Below are 22,108 nucleotides of genomic sequence, written 5' to 3'. Positions count from 1 at the left end.
AGGTTTGTCCATGTTTTAAATATACTAAAATTAAGAAGGTAGATGTCTTTAAAAGGGGATTTTCAGATTTCAGGAAAAAGTTACTGTTTGCTAACTTTAGATGAAAACTTTGATTGATGATTGATGCACTGACCATGGATGACTTCAATGGTTAAACACTACTTCCAGTTAGTTTACCATAAAGACTGAAAACAAGCTGGACCATAATCTGTAAAACATACAGACAAAATGCATACTTTGTTACCATTTCATATATATAAAAAGATCGATGGAAAGGGTACGCTTAGTCTAGCTAACATGCTACTGGCTCCAGTTGCACATACCTGAGTGCTATCAGCCTTTTCCTACAACTCAGCACAAAAAAAGCAAAGAAGCTTATTTTCAAAATGTCAAATTACTTTATTCGTCGTAAATGCTAGTTATGCAAAAACTGTGCTTAGAAAATGCATGCCACACTTGTCACATTAGCACTTAAGTGGTTGATGTTCCCTTTTCTGTAATCAAAAGCCAAATGTTTACTGTATCTGGCAGAAATGCAGAAACTTTGACCCCTCAGAAGGAGGGGGGAGGGGGGTTGGGGGATAGTCTAGGAGAAGTAAAAGAAAAATGTGTCCCACACCCCCTCAACTTAAGTTAGCAGAGAGGGAGATGGCTTCATACTTTTATTGGAACTGTGAAATTGTAGCTGTGAATTCTTCAGTAGCTCTTTTGGAATACTTTATGACTACTAGCTTTTCTGGTGAGCTTCTGTATTCCCACGCAATGCTCTACCACTGAGCCACCAGGCCCCCATCTTTCGTTTATTTATAATGAGACAAAATGATTTACCTTTGTCGTGTTATGTTGTTTTTCAAGTCTACGGCAAAGACGGCCGAGGGTGTTTTACAAATGAAGCTGCTCTGTGATACCAATTACATGCAGAGCTGTGTTCACTTCTGAAATGTATTCCTCTCCGTTTAAGTGGCGTCAGAGGCATAGTGGTCTGAGTTAAGCAAGAACCAAATAAAAACAAAGCTATATATCTGTGAAACACATCCCGCATGGGGACACACAAAAAACAAAAAATGCTTTGAAAATCTAAAAACAAAAGGGGAAAAAAAAATCAATAAATGGATTTACATTATGTTGTGCATGTAGACAAAGTGTACAAAGCATAGCTGGTAAGCATTGTTGCAGCATGTTGTAGGCCCTTAATAACAGTCTTTTTTTGTTGCATTCTCTTGTGTCAATGGCTATGACTGATAGAGAAATGTCTGGTATGCTGGTGGCAGCTGAAGTCCAGAGAAGCCCAGGAAAAAGAAGGAGGAGTCTGCTTGTCCTGGACCGAGCTCTTTGGTCCAAGATTCAGAGACAGAAAATGTCTGGTCGAGTCTCAACATTGTCCTGTAAACAGTTAGAGCACATGCAGATTTTGCTGAAAACAAAGTTTCCTTGTGTTCTCGGTTAGCAGAGTCATTACGTCATTCATTTTCAGAATATAGTTTCCTTTTTTGTCAGTCAAAAAAAAAAAAAAAAAACTGGAGCTAGAGTTTACATCTCCACCAATAAAGTCAGTATGTCTGCCTCAGAGAAAAGTGGCAGATTAAAGGGTATTCGTGCAGTCTCTGGCAGTGAAGACTGAGAACCCATGTCCATCCCCACACCTGTATGCAGTGTACACGCAGGCTGCTTCCTACTCTGCCAAAAACTCTGAATGAAATATGAGTTCACTTTTTATAAATCATTCTATGTGTTGGTGAGCGTGTGCCAGTGACAAATCTGCTGTCCCTCTGCCTCTTTCATCTCTGTCCAGTGGGCCTGCTGCTCCTCGGTGGTGCTGTTGAGACCCAGGGAGACCCAGCCCAGCCTCTCCCTGGGCCTCACGCTGCTCCTACGGCAGAACACCGACACTACCAGCGACACCTCAGACAGCTGGAAGAGGGCCACGTGGAACACAAACGTCTCCTTGTAGGTGGGGTTGAGCTGCCCGCGGCATACAGCTGTCTTACACTTGGACATCTCTTTCCCCTTGGAGTCCAGCATGGTCAACTTGACATAGGTGTCTAAGAGAAGACGTGCGAGAGTGGTGAGAGAGTGCCACCAAGTGGTGGGAACTCAGTAGTGCAGTAAATGTTACATACTGCAGCAGTGGTTTTCAACAGGATTCTGGTCATTTTCATGAATGTGAGCAAATACTGTATGTAACTACATCAAGTTTTCAGTTAAACTGGTCAGAATGTTTATGCAGTAATTAAATGTGATATTTCAAAGGGGTTGCTTGTTAAAGGAATAGTTTGACATTAGAGCTACAATATGCAACATTTCCTAATCCAGCATAGCACGCAAAACATCAAAAACTGACACTGTATCAAAGCTTGTGGAATCCATAGATATGTATCCTGTATTAGGTCGGCCAATGGGTAGAGCAGCAGGATGTGCTGCAGAAGTCTGCAGGGTCAAATCCCAGCCTTCCCCCAGGTGTGTTTTCCTCAGTGCTAGCTGCCCACTGCATCCCACAGGGGGATGGGTTAAATGCAGAGACAGCATTTCATTGTAACATGTATGTGCTCAATGACTACAAAGATTCTTCTTCTATAAGGTAGCTGTATGATTTGGCCTTCTCTGATTGGTCGGAAGGGTGAGCCTCTCTTACACACCGTTAGAAGTGAATATCTCTGCACTGCTGTGTCATGAGTCTGTGTCACGGGAGGCTTTGACAGCACCTCCCCGTGTTCGGATAAGTGCTCCAAAATTATCTGAAAAATGAAGCCTTCCACAAAATTGACTTTAGAAGTGTCTGCAGACACATGTTGTTACTGGTACCGACCAACTTAAGCCAGCTATTTCCTCCTGTTTCAAGTCAATGCTAAGCTAACTTTATATTTACTGTGCAGACAACACGCATCAATCATCTCTTCTACCCAACCAACAAGTCTATTTCCCTAAATGTCAAACTATTACTTACATTTAGATTCAAACATCGAGTGTCAGCACCACAAACGGGGCAAACACACCAAAACTTTCTGAGTGATGCCACAAGAAAATATTGTTCTGACATCGAGGTAAACCAGTCCTCTAATGCAATGTTTTGTGAACAGGAAACAACATTTTGGGGGAATACATGCTATTATTGTTTTTTTTACACAATGATGGAACAAATGTGTGGCATTTTGAGCTAGAAGCATAAAATATACCGTACACGTGGTTAATTCAAATATTGGTACCAATGACTACCCTTAGATTACGAGTAATTCACTGCTGACTTACCTCTCATGATATAAAGCTGTCCCCCTACGAAGTGTTTTATACAACAAAACAGACCATCTGTGACAGATGCACAGATGCACACACAGCACACGAAAGGTTGGAAAGAAGAAAGAGAGGACGCAGTCAGATTTAAAATTTGAAAGACTGTGATACACACGTGAAGGCCAGCTTTTACTGAGAACTCTGATAAACAGCAACCGCTTTGTGGCTTTAATCACTTGTTACCAAAAAAGCCAGGGAGTATTTAAATGTAATGATGCTTCATTTGTTTTTTGTTACATACTGCTGTGAGTCTTGCTTCTGCATTGCTTAATCAATTGTCTGGCGTGTCAGCACCATTCGAGGAAGGAAGTTTACGAGGGGAGATTTTTTACCAAACAGAAATTTACACTCAGTACCTCATTCCAAGCTGGCACAACCCCCAAGAATGTGGGCAGCTTTTGTACTCACTGACGGGTTTATCAGACGCCGTGGTTTTGAAGTGGCTCCCCTGGATGACCTCGGCCGATAACTGCCCAGTGGCAGAGTTGTAGATGAGACCCAGGAGAATCTCCGGCAAAGACGAGTCCTCGGTAGAGCGGTAAGACAGGGCGCCTGCACTGCGAGAAACACTCACCAGAGAGCCGCAACCCTGCAAGATGAAACACTAAGAGCGTCACTCGAAGGAGTGGGAATTTACACAATGTACAACTTTGGTTTTGACATTCCACAGCCGTGTAGCCTTCATTTACAGTAGGAAAATCAGCCCGCAAAATTACTTAAACAACTTTAGCACCAAATTAGCAGCACAATGTGGGGTATGGAGAACATTTGTCAACCACTTACACCATACACGAGGTGTAATGTCATGAAGGTGTGTGCAGATTTCTCTGGTGTCAGCTTTGCTGTTCATTTGATCAAACGATAGATTTGAAGATATCACACAATATCCCAGTGCTTTAGACAAAGGTTTGTACAGTGTAAGACATAAATTCACAAAGTGTTCTTACTGTAAGTTCGGAGCCAGGCTCCAGGGTGACGGGTAGAGCCATCTTGCCCTGCAGGTTGAGCCTGGTCAGATAAAACACCTTTTCTCCAAGGACCTTCTCTTTTTTCATCCTCCTGATACTGTACAGGCGGAATCGAACAGCGTAGTCCCCCAAGGCCTCCTGTTCCACCCTGGAAAACTTGAATGTTTCTGTAAAGACAGGACACGGGCCTTTCTGCACACCAGTCTTGGCCCGTTGCTTCTTCGTGGGCAGCAGGACCAGGTGGACCTGCCACGCGATGTTGCCCGTCTGTTTGAGAGCAGGGATGTCTGTGGCCGCGGTGACTGTGACAGCCAACCACTGTTCACTGGAATCATACTCAAAGGCAACGTCCAGGGTGCCATATTTGGCAAGGGGCTCTGGTTCATAGGCTGTGGGGAGCTGGAGACCTGAACCACCCTGAATAAAAAAAAAAAAAAACGGAATTAAATTAAACCAATCTTTACACAGACCTTAGGGCAATATACTCTACATTTAAAAGCTGTTTACTGTTTGACAAAGATGCTGTTCACTGCCGGTTACAGTGAACAAAGTGACTGTGTAAGAAAAAAATTAAATCAACACTTGAATATCACTCATACTGTATTAACTGACCTTATCTAATCAGGGTGTGGAGTCGCATGCTGCAAATTGTACGTTTGGATCAAACTTTCACATTGATTTTTTTTTCATAATGTACTATAATGTTTATAATAATAATAATAATAATAATAATAATAATAATAACACCAACGGGATTCTGCCCCAGTCTCTGTGAGCGTCTTATAGCTGGGAGACTTCAAATCTGTTCCTCTCTGTGCTGCTGCCAGCTGTCAGTTTAGTGTCTGATCGCTGACACCCTCTTCCTCCATCCAGTGTTCCACGGGTCCTTCAACCCCATCCACCTCCCATTAGTGCATTTTCCTGCACTGCTCATGGCCTATCATCCCCTAATTAAAACGATAACTCATAATAAGTGGTCTGCTTTGGGTCTTGATGGGGTTTTAAATTGATGGAGTTTAATCAGGAAAGACCCCTCTTGTGAACGCTATGCCACTGAATGGCTTTTAAGCACTTTCTGAACTTCTCTTTCCATTGGGCTTTTTAAGATTGTATTGTATTGCTGTGCCAAACCTTTACTAATTTTTAAAAACATTTAAATATTAATATAGGTGAAGAATTAAGAAAATGACATACATTTACACACTTATTATTGAAAAAATAATAAAGACGTTGTGAAGATGTAAAAACAAAAGTAAAAACAGAATGCAAAAATATTATTTTTATTCACAAAAGTACATAAAAATATCAGATATTGAAAATGAAAACGTTTAACATTTCATGGAAAATATTAGATCATTTTGAATTTGATGGCAGAAACACATCTCAAAAAAAATTCGGAACAAGGGCAACAAAAAGCTGGAAAAGCAATTGCTGCAAATCAAATGGACGAGCATTGGACAACTAATTAGGTTAATTGGCAACAGGTCAGTAACATGACTGGGTATAAAAGGAGCATTTCAGAGAGGCAGAGCCTCACAAATGTAACAATGAGCAGATGTTCACCAATCGGCATCTAAAAATTGTGGAACAATTTCATATAATATAGTATATAATATCATTCAGAGAATCAGGAGGAATCTCTGTGTGCAAGGGACAAGGCCAAAGGTCAAAACTGGATGCGTGTGATCTTCAGGCCCTCAGGCAGCACTGCATTAAACACAGGCATGATTCTCTACTGGACATCACAGCATGGGCTCAGGAACACTTCCAGAAATCACTGTCTGTGAACACAGGTCACTGAGCAAATCCACAAATGTGAGTTAAAGCTTTATCATGCAAAGAAGAAGCCATATGTGAACACGATCCAGAAACACCGCTGTGTTTTCTGGGTCAAAGCTCATTTCAAATGGTCTCAGGCGAAATGGAAAGCTGTGGTCAGATTAATCAACATTTGAAATTCTTTTTGAAAAAACATGGACACTGTGTACTGTGGACTAAAGAAGAGTGGCACCATCCAACTTGTTTTCAGGAGACAGTTCAAAAGCCTGCATCTCTGATGGTATTGGGGGGCATTACTGCCTATTTAGGGCGTGGGCAGCTTACACATCTGGAAATGAACCATCAATGCTGAAAAGTACATAGAGGTTAACACATGCTCCAGTCCAGTCAATGTCTCTATCGGGGAAGGTCTTGCATATTTCAGCGAGACAATGCTAAACCACATACTGCATCCATCACAATACAGTTCGGATGCTGAACTTCCCGGCCTGCAGTCCGACTTTCACCAACAGAAAACATTTGGTGCATCATAAAATTAAAAAAATACAGCAACCAAGGCCCAGGAGTGTTGAGAAGCTAGAATCCTGCATCAGACGAGAACGGGACAACATTCCTTTCCTAAAACTCCAGCAACTAATCTCCTCACTTCTCCTCTTCACTTAGAGACAGTTGTTGAAAGAGGGAATGCTACACATTAATAAACATCACTCTCTTCCATCTTTTTTGAGACGTGTTGCTGCCATCAAATTCAAAATGAGCTAATATTTTCCATGAAATGGTAAAATGTTTTGATTAGATTTGCAAACCATTGCATTCTGTTTTTATTCATGTTTTACACATCATCCCAACTTGTTTTTGGGAATTGGGGTTGCAGAAGAATTTAATGAAATGTATGTGTTAATTCCGGCAGTGCTAAATTGGCTTTCTAATGAAATCTGTAGGCAGCTTCGTTGTCCTCTTAAAGTACTACCTCCCTATCACCCAGCTTTTTTTCATTAGAGCAGAGTGACCTTAAACTGGAACTGGAAAGTTTTTAGAGTGAGTTATATAATTACAGAAATGACCTGATATAAATGTATAATAGATTTGAGAAATATTGCAAAAGACTGTAATGCACATAAGTGTTCGTGTTGTCCATCATGACCTTGTGTTCTGAAAAGTAGAACTCGAACAACCCTCTCAAGAATGTGCAGATTTTGTTTAGTCTCACCTCTGGTCCCAGAACAGCGGTGCTGTCACTGGGTATGTCCTCCTCACAACCTTTGTTGAGGTAGCTCTCTGTGTCCTGGTCCTCACTGGCCTCACTGGAGCAGCGGGGACTTTCGCATTGGTGCGGGCACGATCCTCTGCTAATCCCTCGCTCTGAGCGGGAACGAGACGTGACGCAGTTAGTCGAGCTGTCGTCTCGGTACGGAGGAGGCTGGAGCTCATTGAGAGATGAATCAGTCTTTATTCTCTGGATGCTGTTGGCTGCTTTCATGAGGTTTCAAGAGAAATTAAGTATGTAATTCAATATAACTATACAACCACAAAATGTGAGCACTTAGATTTCATTATTTTACTCCCTTTAATCAACAAGACAATTATACTGTAATTGTAGTAGTAGTGAAATATAGTGAGTGTGTTTGTGTGTCCCCCCCCACCCCAAAAAATAGAGGAACGGTTACACAATTGGAAAATATGTTTTGTCTTGTTTACAGTTATAGGATATTGTATTTGTTCATTATATACTGTAAGAAACCAAAGTGATACCCTGATTAGCATCAGGGCTTTAAGTTTAGGAATATTAGAATGTTAGAGATTTTAAATTTGTCATATTTCTATTAAGAGTTTATGCTTGTACATACAGAGAGACTTGTCTTGTGTGTTTGTTAACCTCGACGATTACATCTTCTACAGCATATGTGCTGCGGCTGTCTTGGTTCCTGTAATTTCTCCTGTTTTTTTTGTTTTTTTTTTTAAATCTAGGACATGAGTAGACGTTCTGTACTGTCTGCTCCCTTACCTCGTTCACTTGAGGCCTCACTGCTGTATCCTCCCTGCTCAGTGGACTGTTTGCGTTTGCTGCTCCACACAGAAGTTGTGTTCTGCTGGGGCACAGCCTCTAGGCCTCTGTCCTCTTCACTCTCTGACAAAACTCCCTCTGGACACAACATATGGACATTTTAGTTTAAATATGACATTCATCTCACAGTATGTATGTCAGTGTTGTACTTTGTTCAAAGAGGAAAGTAAAACAAAAGCTGCATATGCTTATATTTCTATAGGGTAAGAATGTCTTTTTTGAAAGAAGACAGGAAGAGAAGACCTAAACTGGTGACAGAGAAGCAGCACACCCTCTAACCTTGGTTGCTCTTCTTTTTCCAGCTTTTCTTATCTTTCCCCTTTTTCTTCTCCACATCTGAGGCTTTTTCTGCTTTCTTTGAATCCTCATTTGTGCCTTTCCCCTTCTTTTTGTCTGACTTTTTCTTTTTTACTGATGAAGATGTGGAAAAATCAGCCTCTTCCTCATCATCTTCTTTCTCCAGGGTGTCCTTCATCTCTTCTTCCCCTTCCCCTTTATCTTTTGATAACCTTTTAGTTTCAGAACCATTTGAATGAGGACTTTCAACATAATCCTCACTTTTTTGTTGAGCGTCATACAGGCGTCCACTGTCACTTCCCCTTCTGGCTTCTCTACTACTTTCTTCTGTTTTTTCTGCAGCATCAGCTTCGTCCTCTTGTTCTCCTTGTTGGGATCCTTCTTTGTTTCTCTTTAGCTGTGCTTCTTTTTCCAGCTGCTTCTCCCTCCTTTCTCTTCTCCTCCGCTCTCTGTTTTGCCGCAGCTCCTCTTCCTCTTTCTTTTTCTTCTCTTCCTCTGCTAACTCAGCTTCTGTCTTTTTAACTCTCCAGCAGCCGTCCCTCCATTCCCACTCCAGCTGGCCCGCACTGTACTCTGCCTCTGTTGAAGCACTGGTTTGGTTGTTCTTTGAAACTGAGTGACTTTTTTCTGAGTCCCTAGACATTTGCCATATGCTTTTATTGCAGGCCTTGGCTTCCTGTGCTGTGGAAGTCTGACCAGACTCCTGCCCCCTGCTGTTGTTTTCTCCCTCTTCCTCCTCTTGCACCTTGTTGATTATAGTGGTGACCTGCTCGGTCAGCTGATCACTAACAGCATAAGTTGCATCGCTGACAGCATTGGCCAGGTCATCCACACGACTGGAGACCGAGTCGAAGATTGTGGAAATGTTGACAGATGGGAGGTTCTGCTGGAAGCTCTTGAAGAAGGCCATCTCTCAGCTGGGACTCTATCATCACCGCGCTGACAACTAGATTATCTCATGGGAGGCACTGACATGGACATGTGGTTGTTAGCAGGGTGTGGTGGTAGCATCACAGTGTGTGCTCAGACCAACTACTTTATTAACAATATGGCTATGATAAAAATTATACTGCATGTTTTGTAACAGAATGTCAACAGTATTTTCCATTTAGGTATTTATATTATATTGTGTTAGAAGGTGCAGAAAGCCTTCATTTGCATTAAAGGACAAATATTCTTTTTGCCAACTAGATGAAAATAGGCCTGCATATGAAAGTAAATCATACCATGAATCATAAAACGTTTTCGGCCATCGTTATCTTGTGACATTGTGGAGAGATGTGTGAAACTACTTTAATACTTAAGTATTTTAATAAATCCACTTTTAGTATAATGACTTCTACTTATAGCTACAATATCCAACTTAACTAGCATTAGCATTAGACTGCCCAGCCCCTTCTCTTCCTGCTCGTCTTTGCTCTTCTGCTGTTTGCTAGGCTCTGTGCTCTGCACAGCCCTTCTGACATTAGTCATTATAAAATTACACGAAATAAAAATGCTAACATTCCTTTCCTAACACTCCACTGGTCTCCTGACTTCCCAGACATTTACAGACAGCTGTTAAAAGAAGAATAGATGCTACACAATGGTAAACATCACCATCACCCTCTTCCAACTTTTTGGAGATAAGTTGTTGCCATCAAATACAAAATGAGCTATTATTTTCTATGAAATGGTAAAATGTCTCAGTTTCAACATCTGATATGTTGTTTATGTTCTATTCTGAATAAAAAATGGGTTGAAATCGTTGCATTCTGTTTTTATTTAGGTTTTACACATCGTCCCAACTTCTTTGGAACTGGGGTTGTATGTATCAAATCAAATGATGTAAAATTGCTGCAGTGACCACAGGCATCAACCATGAGCTCCACCATTCATCACTGGCCATCCCATCATTTATTATGTCTGTACTGTGAACTACGATAAAAGCATAGTCAACAGCTGAATCATTTGGTATCTTGTTATCCTATACTGTAAACCACAACAAAGCCATTCATTATCCTTATTTGTGTAAATGCCGCCACTTGGTAAATAAAGTGTGCTGAGTACCTGGCTGGGTGCTCGTATATCCACTGAGATGTGACAGATTGTCAGGGCTCTCCACTGAAAGCTTGTTGCTGAGGTAAAGAAAAAACAGAGCCATCAACGCCATAAAAGCCGCAATGGAAGACAGGACACCCAGAAGTTCAGGAGAAACTGAGGAGAAAAAGACCAAAGGAAAAGAGCGGAGATGGGGAAGGAAAATGAAAGACAGACAGAAGAAGAGAAAACGATATATTATGCACATATGAACATAAGTAATGCTAATTAAGTAAACATGTTCCTGTTTACTGTTAAAAACACAAATGGCTGGAAGCTACACAATGTTATATAGAACAATGCGCTTTTTTTGTCCGTTCAGCTTATCCTGTGAGTTCAGGTTCGCCACAGTGGATAATTTGTCCGCATGTTGATTTGGCTCAGTTTTACACCGGATGCCCATCCTTATTCAACCTTCCCCAATTTCTACTGGGCTTGGGACCGGCACTGCACGGCTGGAGATGAGGATGCGCTGTTGGGGGTTCAGCGTCTTGCCCAGGGACACTTCTACATGGTCGCATGGAAGGAGTGGGGCATGAACCGCCGGCCCTATGGTCAATCGGCAGCCACTGCAATGCACTTATAAAAGCTATGAATACTTAAATTCAGAGACCTCAATTGAATCTGTTTGGCGATGGGTATATTAGTTTGGATCCAAGCACCTCAAATGTTGCTTTGTCAGGGGAACATAGCTATTGTACTGTATTTCAAATCAGTCAGTGGATTTTCCAAAGGCAAAGCAGATACAATCTACAGCACTGTATGTAGGCCAACCATACTTCATGTACCCATGCAGCTCTGCGCTGCTGCTATTTTTATGAGTGCCTCAAAGGGACTCTATCTAACTGAAAACCCTACAAAACCGCACTGGGCCTGCACTTAATAGGCTACAACACAGACAGACCATAATGAAACAGCTGAAGAAAAGGGTAAGTTAGGGATAATGAAGCATAAAAAGGTATTTTTAAAGACCAAGTCCATTTTTCTATTTAAAGGTCAACTCCTAACGTGAAGTACAGTATAGAAAAGTCTCAGTGAAATGAGGTATCTGGAATTTTTTTAAGTACTTTTGACACATATTACCATTTTGATCCCTATATCCTAGTATTTTATTAGAGACTTTGCACATCCACACAGGTGTTTTTCGTTTCACCATTCCCTCACCTGAGAACTATCTGATAGCTTACTAGGCAAGGCAACCCTGTCAAACTTTGGTTTTGTGTGATATTTGCTTTTCCAAAACCAAAAAATACATATGCAAAAGCATAAGAAATGGCCTAAACAAACAGTCAATTGTACTGTACGTAGACTGAAAGTTAGCTGCAGCCCTATATAACACAAATATGATGGTGGTGCATTTCAGGCCAATGCATCCGGTGAAGCAGACACAGCCCAAATGTTGCAGCATGTGGTTGGTAGCAGGTGCTCACATCCAAAGCACTCATCACCGGTCACTGATTACATAAGTCAGCAGTGGAAGAAATTGTGTCTCCTAGAGCCCAAATAAGAGCGAGGAAGAGAGAAAAATAGGGGCATTCTTCCCTCTCCTGACTAGAGACGGAACTTACTATGGACAGACATTTTTCACCATGGCAACAGACGGAGACCACTGCAGTCTGACAACTATTGCTGCAGACTACCAAATGATCAAAGCTAAATTCCCAAAGAATGGTAAGAGATACAGGGTAGAGAGAAGAGAGCAATTTGGTAGCAGAGGCTTACCTTCTCCAAATATATATCGTCTTTACAGCCAGCTGTTCCCCGAACAACCACTTTTGCAGCTATAGATAGTAAATGATCTACATGTAGGTGGGAAAACAAAACCATCCTGCTCCGCAGTAACCCAACATGTAATACATCCCTTATGCTTAGACTGGTTCAGCGCTTGCAAGACTTACGTATCAACTCTCACTGCTGACAGTGGTGTTGACTGAGCCAGAATGACCCCTGCAGCCATGGGACAACAGCCATCTGTTGAAAATGAACAGCTTATGGTCCCCGCAGAGTGATGATGCTTCATATGGGCCTACTCTGTAAATGTCAATGACAGCTGAATAATTTATACACACCTGAGGTAACCTGACCCCTTGTCAATATACACTGGAAAGTGGAGCAGTAGAGAGCTCACCAACCCTGCTATCAGTTGGTTTTCACATAATACCAAAGTCTTATAATTAAATTAACAACAGAGCAAGTTTCCTTTAAGTCTCCTTCCCTGCATTTTAACTTCCATCTGTGAATGTTCGCATATACAATGTGTCTGTCTGAACCAAGTAAACAAAAAAATATAACCACATAAAACTGTTTTTACAGTGTGTGAACTCAAGCTGAACTCAAGACTGAACTGAGCTGAACTGAGCCTCAGGATTCAATCTGTTCTTTTCTTTTTCATATAATGGCTTCGGCAAGCACACAAATAAGCATGAAAACTCGGCCAATGAACCATTTAATTTGAGAACAGCAAATGAATAATACCCTCAGCAAAATGTGAGCTTATCTCATCAAAATGTTTTTGTCAAATAGACACGAGTGGAAAAAAAAGGTTCCATCATGTTTCTAAATCATTGGGACATAGATATAAATTACATCAATGTTCCTCACCACAAAATTTTACATTCTTAACATCCCACTTCATGCTTTATACCAGTGCAAACTTAACTCTGCTGTTGTTTGTAGGGCATACTTGTTTAAGCCCAGGTAAGTAATCTAGAAATGTTGCTTACACATGGGCCTATGATAGGAAACAAAACCTCCAATGTAAATAAATCATGAACACAGCTGCCTTCTTTTGCTGACGTAAACTAAAACTTGATATTCGGTGCATAATTTATACATAGATATTATTGTTTCTGAAGTTATACAAAGAAACTTTCTACACTACAAGCTGTAGCGAAAATTAATGGGTAAGAGCGATACGGAGAGCTTAGGGTATATACCTGGCTTTCTGTTCTGCTTTTACATTCAAATAAGTTGTCTTGCAGCCCAAGAACACACACCCAAAAATTTGCAATTAACGCCAACACAGACACATAGCTGAAGGGGTCATGCTATGGTCTTACCTCGTCTGGCACAGATGAGCTCATGAACACCACAGTTCCTCCCCCCTCCTGGGAGTAAAAAAAGAGATAAAAAAGTTGTGAGTTGAAAAATATGATGAGCTGCCATCACATCAGTAAACTAAATATTCATAGTGTGTACTGCTTAAAATCTATGAGGTAAAATCATGAAAACGATTAGATTCCTTTATCAAAATAACAGAGACCATGACCTGAAGTACACAGTAGATCTTTACAATTACAGTACAGTTGAATTATTATCAATCAATAATCTTTCTACATTATTTGGCTAAGTTTAGGGTTTTTCATGTTGAATCACTTTTTATTCAAGTTGTTAAATATCCTGGATCTTTTCATTTCAAATTTCATTTATCATCCCTCTGAGGAATAACTTAATGAAGAATATATGACACCCTCTTGCACATGCACACAACCACAGGCGTGTGCACTTTAACACGTACATATACACATTGGTCTGTACTAAAGTGTTCCTGGTTATTACACTGATACAAATCTGCCCCGGACGTGCTTTCGCTATAGACATCTGAATCATTAAATACTGACGTGTTGAGCCAAGACAGATAAAAATGGTGGAAATGTCTATGTTTACATACTTCCTAACCCGAGGCACACTTGTCTCGAAGAATTTGATCCCATAGCACAGCTAAAATGTAAAGCAAATGAACGACTTCCTTCGCATTAGGGACTGGACGCTGGATGTGGTCTGAGGTACTGACTTGCTGTTTAAGGAAAACTTGTCTCCAAACGCTGAGAGACACTCTGTGGACCAATTCACTTAATGGGAACTAACCTCTGTGCTGTCTACTCCTGCAGCATGGCCTCGCCAATATTGAATGCACTATGGCTGCATTCCTAAAAATCACAAGTGGCCTTAAGTGAGAGCTTTTCACAGTAATGGCAGATCTTTCTTTAGGCCCAGTCGTCTGAAACATTTTAATGCAAAAACAGCTTATGTTGGTTTAACAAACCCCCAGCTGATAAATGCTCAGTACTAGTTGAGCTCGAAAGCTCACTCCTGATTGTCATCCCATTCATCAGAACACCTGAATATTAAAATGCATTACTATAATTTTAAGAAGGAATAATTTCAGCGATAAATAAATATGGCATAAGACGTCTCATTTGTTTGAATGGCCGTAAAGCGTTTACGGGAAAATCACAGTTTGTAAACAAAAATGCGCTGCACGCGCCACTGCAGCGCACGTGACACAGTGATAAGAACAGTGACGGGACGAAACGGGCGCGCGTCTACTCCACAGTGGCTGCCTGTTCTTATCGGTACCGGTCACTTTCACTAAAACCGCGGAGAGACACATGTCCAGCGGCGTGTAGGCTGTAATTACACACGTTAGACACAGTACACGTGGAGGCATTTCAACAGCACGTGCACGTATGAATTGACGGTTAAACAGCGTAGAGTGTCGTTATGTTTTGATGGATAATGTTACAGCATATTCATCCCCCAAGTTATTCTTTAACTGTACCAAAGCACAGGAGTTGTCGGCCACTGTTGCTGTGTCCACTGGTTTTCGGATGAAGCTAAACAAACAAAAATGAAAATAAATCAAAATACCCAAAACGATTAAACGAGTCGTCTTTAAACGTGACTCGGTCAACCACTTCACACGCGTCCCTGTATCAGTGCGGGTGTCCGCACTTCGAGCATCATCATCATCATCATCAGCCCCGCGAAGCTAGTGAGCTGCTGTCCCAGCTCCGGAGCACTGCGGTACAGCCAGCGTCATTTAAAGAGATTAAAAACAACAGCACCTTTGGTGAATAGAAAATGCTATTTAGAATAAAAAGAAAAAAGAATTCTCATTCTGTCCTGCGCAAAGTTTCACGTGTGTCCCGCACATAGATACACCTGAGGCCAAGTACTTACCGTCTATCGCCATGATGCTAGGTCCCGGACTCTACCAACTACAGGGGGAGGGGGGAGGGGGGGCAGTCATTAACGTGCCAATGGACTGTGTGTGTGTGTGTGTGTGTGTGTGTGTGTGTGTGTGTGATCGAGAAAGAGCTTGTGTTTGTGTTGATATTTCAATAACAACAATGACAACATAAGATTAAATAGAAATACAAATTTGAATATAAGGTAGCATTTATCATATGCTGTAAAAATGAATGACTTTACACTATAAGCTCCTGATGCTTGTCTTTTAGCTTAATTCCTTGATTGCAGGGTATCTGGAGTAAAATCCATTTACAAAGTGCTTCATAACATTTACAGTTGTAGCCAAACCCAGTTTAGCATAGACGTTTAAATAGCCTTCTCAAAGTAGCGGCTAAACTAATGTTTCCTAAATTTAAGGGATTATTTAAAGACACAGAGGTAACTGAACAACAGCAGTATATCACACACGAAGGCAAACAATTACAGAGCAATTTTTTAAAAAGTGCTTTCATTATTCCTCGCCTGTCTACAGTATGTCTTTGGAAGTTAGGTTGTGCTTTTAATCCCAGACAAACAATGCTGGTGTTACAGACAGATCCCCATTCTGTAGCTTCTATTACATCAATGTATTTATACCTGCCTATTTTGTTTTCTTACACAAAGATGTAGTAATTGCATTTTGTCTTATAACAAACTTTGGGTTTATATGAGTAAAAAAACATTTACAGTTATAGCAGTTATCATTTCTATTTACATCCTACCGCAGAATCAGATAATTGTAATGTCGCATAAATTGTATGTCGGGGAAGATTATTAGTCATCCAGGTTTGGTTATCCAAAGATTGAATCATATCAACTGGATTCTTTCTTCTTGTTTAGAAACATTTCGCTACTCATCCTAAACAGCTTCATCAGCTGCTACATTTGCTTCTCTCTTTCCATATGTAAAATAAATCATGCTTTTTCTAAACTTTTAATGTCAAGTGTTTATGCCATTTTATTTGCTTTGCAGCCAGTTTGAGTCGTCCTTGTGTCTTAATGTAGCTACTTAATGTCTCTTTGCACTTGTTTGATTGACTTTCCAACGAGAAACATCTGTGCAGTTAAGTTCTTCCAAGCCAAAGTAGCAAAACGGGTTCATGGCGTCCTGCATGAGGACACTGCCATGTTAAATGTTAGTTAGTTGTCTAAAATCTCATCCACAAATCAAACCAAGCCTGAGAGTTTGATGCTTTAGTGGTGTCCACATACTTCTGTCCATAAACGTCTTCTCTCGCTAACTCAAGTGATGCCCAGACCTTCGTGCGTCACTGCGACACGCCCCCCGGGCTTTGCCTTGCTAAACTTCCGCTACATTTGCGTCCACCGCTGCCCCACTTCCTCAGGTCTAGTTCATGCTATAGGACAAGCAGAAGATTATTAAAATGAGTGAAATCAAGTCAAAAAGTTCAGCTTCCACCGAGGAAAAGAGAGCGGAAAAAGACTGGCACGCGGCCAAAACTGCCTTTGAAAACCTCAAATCAAACAAACCGAGACCTGTAAGTATGTTGCTGAAACCTTTGAGCGCTACAAGATCTGGTACCACTGAGGGTGAGTGCTAAACACTGAGCTGTGCGTTCATCCCCCCCACAACAGCCCAAACCCCAGCATGCTGTCACCATCGCCGTGTCCTCTCGCACCCTCTTCAACATGGTGGACGAGCGAAAGATCTACGAGGACGACGGGTTGGAGAAGTATGTGGCTTATCAGCTGGAGCACGAAAGCGAGCCGCTGAAACCTGGAGCAGCGTTCCCGTTCGTGAAGGTACCGTAGGCCTGGGTGTCAGCCTGCTGCCACCTTATACTGGGCGTGGTGGGCTAAAAGGGTTAGGGGGGTGTTAGTCCTGATTGCAAAGGTCACGATCAGTACAATCACATATTTGTCTTGCTGTCAATGAGCCAGCAAGTCTTCAGGATGAAAACCCCAACAGTATGTCGATGAGAAGCAGGTCGAAAGCTTGTGCACAGTGTCTCAGGCAGGTTGATTGAAGTTCACAAGTTGTGACTGTACATGAATTAAAAGCTCCTTGAGCATTTATTACATTGCTGGTATCGAAAGTAAATTTCCTCTACTAGTTTGCACTTTGTGCACATTAGTTTAAGTAGTAAACAAAAATGCTTTCTAGTTTACTAGTGAAGGCCATAAAATGTAGTTAAACAATTCTTAAATGTGTAAAAGCTACACGATGATGGGAATTACCATCCTTGAGTAAAGCAACATTACAGAAAAAGAGCTACTGTACTAGCACAGCTGGCAACACACGGTGCGTTTAATGCTGCCTTCAGTTGTAAAACTCACTGGATGTAGGGTTTGAAATGATCAGTGACTCACTGGAGCTTGTTAATGATTCCCATTTGGTCTCCACCAGCATTTCTTTCAGTGACAGAAATGCCATAATTACAGCTTTTACGTCCAAAACCATTTAAAATGTGGTTATCTCGGTCTTTGCTATTTTGAAGATTTCATGTATGCTTGCATTAATAATATGTTTTACTTAAATAAGCAGGTGTGGAAGTAATTTCTATAAATTTATATATGTATATGTTTTTTAATTATATGGCTTTTGTTTTCTGCTTACACCAGCACACATTTGTATGAAATGCCCTTCAAATGTATTCTTTCAAAAATAATCACTTCCTTAGTGGAACAATGTAAAGTCATGGCGCAACCATTTCTACCTCAAACAAATCAGTTTAGTTCTGCAACGCCCTGTCCCCTACTGGCTGACACACACCAGTTTGTTGTCAGTCCGGCTGTGAATGTCTGTCTTGTTTACAGAGCACATTCTGCTGTTTCAGTGTTGCTCTAACGCCTTGGTGTTGAAAGTGTGACATAAAAAAATAAAGTGTGGCCCACATGTTGTAACGTATGTGGTGTAACCTGGGAAAAACTGTTAACACAATATCCTGGGTCTGTCCTCTCTTTGCAGGCACTGATGAACATTAATGTTCGACTGAGGGAGCTCTACCCAGACAGCGAGGAGCTGTTTGACATTGTCCTAATGACTAACAACCACGCCCAAGTCGGAGTGCGCCTCATAAACAGCATTAATCACTACGGTGCGCTGTGCCCTAAATGCAACAAAACACTGCTGTTTGTTTAGCACTAGTTCCACCAGCAGCACTAGTACAGTAACAACACACTACAAGTTCAGTTGAATATGTGATCTCTTTCTTCACGTCTCTCCATTTCTTTATTCTGCCAGATCTGACCATAGAGAGGTTCTGCATGACGGGAGGAAAAAGCCCCATAGGCTACCTGAAGGCCTACATGACAAATCTTTACCTCTCCAAAGACTCGGAGAAAGTCGGAGAGGCCATAGAGGAAGGTAAGTGAAGCTGCTGTTAGACTAGGATCCCAATTCCCGTCACGCATCATATATTTCAAAAGTCTGCGTAATAAGTAGGTCAGTGCTTTCATCTCCTTTCAGCATCTTCAAGATACTTCACTAATAATAACTACACATGCATGGTGACTTTGTCTGTGTCTTACTCACACTGTTTAGAGAATCATTGACTTCACAGCTCCCAACATCTTACATGTGAGGGGCAGCTGGGTTTTTATATGTGCTTATAAAGTGAATATGTCATGTTCTACATTAGACTGAACTGTTTTTAGACTAAATTCCAAATGTGTTCTTTGGGATATGTGATAAAATATACAATGAATTCATTAGAAAATGTATAAAGGCTTAATTAAATAATATTGTAAACAATCTCCACATCATGATACAGTATAGGCCCTGTCCAAATGTCTAGTTGTAACCCAGTGTGACCTCCCCTCCGCCATCAGGAATCGCTGCAGCCACAATGTTCATGCCGGACACAGAGACTCAGCTGAGCAGCACTCAGCTCAGAGTGGCGTTTGATGGCGATGCCGTCCTGTTCTCAGACGAGTCAGAGGTCATCGTGAAGGAAAAGGGCCTGGACTCGTTCTTTGAGCACGAGAAGCAGTTTGAGAATAAACCTCTCGCTCAGGTAACAGGCGGTTGTTTTGTTTGTACTCATACGTGACCTAATGAGACAAAGGCCTGTGAATCATGACTGAACTAATAATTCTGTCGTTGAATTCTTGGCAAGAAGATGGTCACAATTGTAGACATTATGTAACCCAACAGGTGCCTCAGAGGAAATCACAGACTATAAATCTGCAAATGATTGTTTTCTCTCCATAGTTCAAGTTGTTATTTTTAACAGGGATTAGTTTAGTTTTTATTGACTCAAAAGCATTAAACTACAATTTTAACAGAAGTAGAACAGACATCAAGAGGCGACAGGCTTCTATCTTTACCTTAAGAAAAAAAAACTAAAAAGTTAAGCAAAATTTAGCACTATGCCAAGAAATTGATTGCCAAGAAACACACAAACGGAACAGGAAAGTTGAACAGTTGTTCAGTCTTTACTGATTCAATTAAACCAGTTAGTTTAAATTTTTCTAAATTAATCATATTGTCCCCATATTGTCACTCCACTGGGTGACATGTTGCTTCATTCCCAAAACCTTGCTGTTCCACTGTGTGCCCCGATTCGGGATTTCCTTGTGTGCCGGTATATAAAGTAAAATTACAAAGACTGCGAAAAGTGTAGATAATCTTGACCATCGTCTTGTGAAAAAAAAAAAACACTTGTGAAGTGATGTGATTTGTGCAGTTGATGGGTTTTTCATAGTTTTTGGACAACAATGGTGGTCTATGGCTTCCTTTAAACATACAGATGTTTTAATGTAATTTTATTAATCGTTCAGGGTCCCTTGAAGTGTTTCCTGGAGGCTCTGGGGAAGCTCCAGAGAAAATTCTACGCCAAGAACGAGCGTTTGAACTGTCCCATCCGTACCTACCTGGTCACTGCTCGGAGCGCGGCCAGTTCAGGAGCTCGTGTACTGAAGACACTCCGCAGCTGGGGTCTGGAGATCGATGAGGCCCTCTTCCTGGCTGGGGCTCCCAAAGGGCCACTGCTGCAAAAAATTAGACCACACATCTTTTTTGATGACCAGATGTTCCACATTGAGGGAGCCAAAGAGCTTGGGACCATTTCCGCACACGTCCCCTATGGCATTGGACAAAAGTACAACAAGGGGAAGCTCATCGAACAGCCTGCAAAAAAGGAATAATCTGACCATGGTAAAAATATTAAATACGTGGTAGTCTGCATATCAGAAGATGTGCTCCAGAAAAAAAATATCTGTAAGCCAGGTTTCCTACTGTTTGGGGTTTTATAATGTGTTTGTTAATGTTTACTATACGACAGGATAACGATGAGTGGAGGGAATGTACTGTATATTCATGCTGCGGAATAGAAACACCACACCTATTACCTGTTAGTGCCTTGATCTGTTTCCCTTTTTACAAGTGTTACTGTCAGAGGGTTTTCCTCTTCTTTTTTTTTTTACTTCCAAGTTTGTGTATTTGTTTTTTTTGTTTTTCACTTTAATAACCACAAGACTTTTATTTTTTATTTATTGTTTTTTTAGAATAGGCCATACACATCTGCTTTAGAAAGTATTCAGACAGCTTCACTTTTTGCACACTTTATTTAAGTTTTAATGGCAAATCTTACAGTAGTTCCATGCAGGAATGAGAGGACTCTCAGCACTACATGTGGATGATGCCAGGCACCGCTCGCCACCTGCTGGTGGTGCATATTACCATGCAGCTTTTTCAGGGTCGGGGAGATTGGTCAGAGTTGAAACAAGTGGGAGACCTGAAAAATGAGGCAATGGTCCACATTTGGCACATTTATTTTTATTATTGATTGTAGACCGATGAGCTGTATTATTAATATCACAACATAATGTGTGCAAAAAGGATGGGGCTCAATTGTTGCTGAAATCACTGGGAAACTTTGACAGACATGCTCTGTCTGTTTTTCCATTAAACCATGATGGAAGATGTAGCACAGCAATCTAAGACACTGAATTACCAGTTTATTACAACACCTGACTGGAAGATGGTGATGTCATTTATTTTTACTTTTTGTCAACAAATTTTTAACCGATTTTTAATCAATTTGCAGAAATAGACATTATAGGTTATTAAAAATACAAAAATAGTGATTTTCTCAATGCTATTCACATAAGAAATGGCAGTTTACACATTTTTGGTGTTTGGGGGGAATCTTTCATATATATGTGGTTATATTAATGTTTGGGCTTCATGTTTAAACGAGGGACAGTATTTAACAGGGTAGAATGATTGTGGCTTCTAGGAAACTGATGTCCTCAAACTGTCACACTCACGTTCTGTGAGGTTTTTACACATTTAAACTGTATCTCTCCAACAGGCTGCACACTGTTATATATATATATATTTATATAGAAGTGATCATATAGAAATATATATTTGAACACTGCATTTTTTGTATTTGATATTGCAATACATATAAGTATAGGTATAACACCTCTCAAAGAGTTACATGCACTTGTTTTTAAATGTTTATCTATTTTTTTTAATATTTTGCATTTGACTGTGGTCATGCTTTAGCAACACAGTAACACGATTTGTGCATGAAATGTCTATGCTTTGATTTCTGTCCAGGTGTATCTGATTTTTGTCAGTTGTGTTGATCAAAATCAAACATACAGGATGTAACTGAATTAATAAAAGAATTAAGGAGGAACCCAA

The 22,108-nt window shown here is 40.8% G+C and overlaps 2 protein-coding genes across 9 annotated transcripts; one reads left to right on the top strand and one right to left on the bottom strand.

The window, feature by feature from the left end:
* Positions 1 to 10: 10 nt before the first annotated feature.
* syt14b (synaptotagmin XIVb) lies at positions 11 to 15,512 on the bottom strand. 8 transcript variants are annotated; one of them, XM_067481791.1, is made up of 10 exons: positions 15,038 to 15,432; positions 13,536 to 13,583; positions 10,447 to 10,593; positions 8,380 to 9,365; positions 8,041 to 8,178; positions 7,246 to 7,508; positions 4,236 to 4,673; positions 3,697 to 3,877; positions 3,247 to 3,303; positions 11 to 2,042 (listed from the first exon to the last, which is right to left on the bottom strand). In XM_067481791.1, exons 4-10 carry the CDS (start codon positions 9,305 to 9,307, stop codon positions 1,726 to 1,728), a joined length of 2,322 nt encoding a protein of 773 aa, XP_067337892.1. In that variant the 5' UTR covers positions 9,308 to 9,365; positions 10,447 to 10,593; positions 13,536 to 13,583; positions 15,038 to 15,432; the 3' UTR covers positions 11 to 1,725. The 8 variants fall into 8 exon arrangements, with proteins under 8 accessions (XP_067337892.1, XP_067337899.1, XP_067337896.1 ...); XM_067481798.1 differs by lacking the exons at positions 8,380 to 9,365; positions 15,038 to 15,432 and adding an exon at positions 15,439 to 15,460; XM_067481795.1 differs by lacking the exons at positions 13,536 to 13,583; positions 15,038 to 15,432 and adding an exon at positions 12,199 to 12,929 and having other exon boundaries at positions 7,246 to 7,397.
* Positions 15,513 to 16,763: 1,251 nt separating this feature from the next.
* nt5c1bb (5'-nucleotidase, cytosolic IB b) lies at positions 16,764 to 22,108 on the top strand. Its single transcript, XM_067482602.1, has 6 exons — positions 16,764 to 16,988; positions 17,086 to 17,253; positions 18,419 to 18,548; positions 18,695 to 18,817; positions 19,282 to 19,466; positions 20,233 to 22,108. Exons 1-6 carry the CDS (start codon positions 16,875 to 16,877, stop codon positions 20,596 to 20,598), a joined length of 1,086 nt encoding a protein of 361 aa, XP_067338703.1. The 5' UTR covers positions 16,764 to 16,874; the 3' UTR covers positions 20,599 to 22,108.

This window comes from Channa argus, chromosome 17 (assembly GCF_033026475.1).
Source record: "Channa argus isolate prfri chromosome 17, Channa argus male v1.0, whole genome shotgun sequence".
Classification (NCBI taxonomy): domain Eukaryota; kingdom Metazoa; phylum Chordata; class Actinopteri; order Anabantiformes; family Channidae; genus Channa; species Channa argus.
The sequence above is the reverse complement of the archived record's forward strand: the minus strand, read 5'-3'. Positions and strand labels throughout refer to the sequence as shown.

Coding starts and splice junctions, on each gene's coding strand:
- syt14b (XM_067481791.1), bottom strand. CDS start 9,307: ATGGCCTTCTTCAAGAGCTTCCAGCAGAACCTCCCATCTGTCAACATT. Junction 7,509..8,040: donor TGAGGCCTCAAGTGAACGAG/GTAAGGGAGCAG, acceptor ACCTCATGAAAG/CAGCCAACAGCATCCAGAGA. Junction 3,304..3,696: donor GGCGTCTGATAAACCCGTCA/GTGAGTACAAAA, acceptor CATCTGTCACAG/ATGGTCTGTTTTGTTGTATA.
- nt5c1bb (XM_067482602.1), top strand. CDS start 16,875: ATGAGTGAAATCAAGTCAAAAAGTTCAGCTTCCACCGAGGAAAAGAGA. Junction 17,254..18,418: donor CAGCGTTCCCGTTCGTGAAG/GTACCGTAGGCC, acceptor CTCTCTTTGCAG/GCACTGATGAACATTAATGT. Junction 18,549..18,694: donor AAACAGCATTAATCACTACG/GTGCGCTGTGCC, acceptor TTATTCTGCCAG/ATCTGACCATAGAGAGGTTC.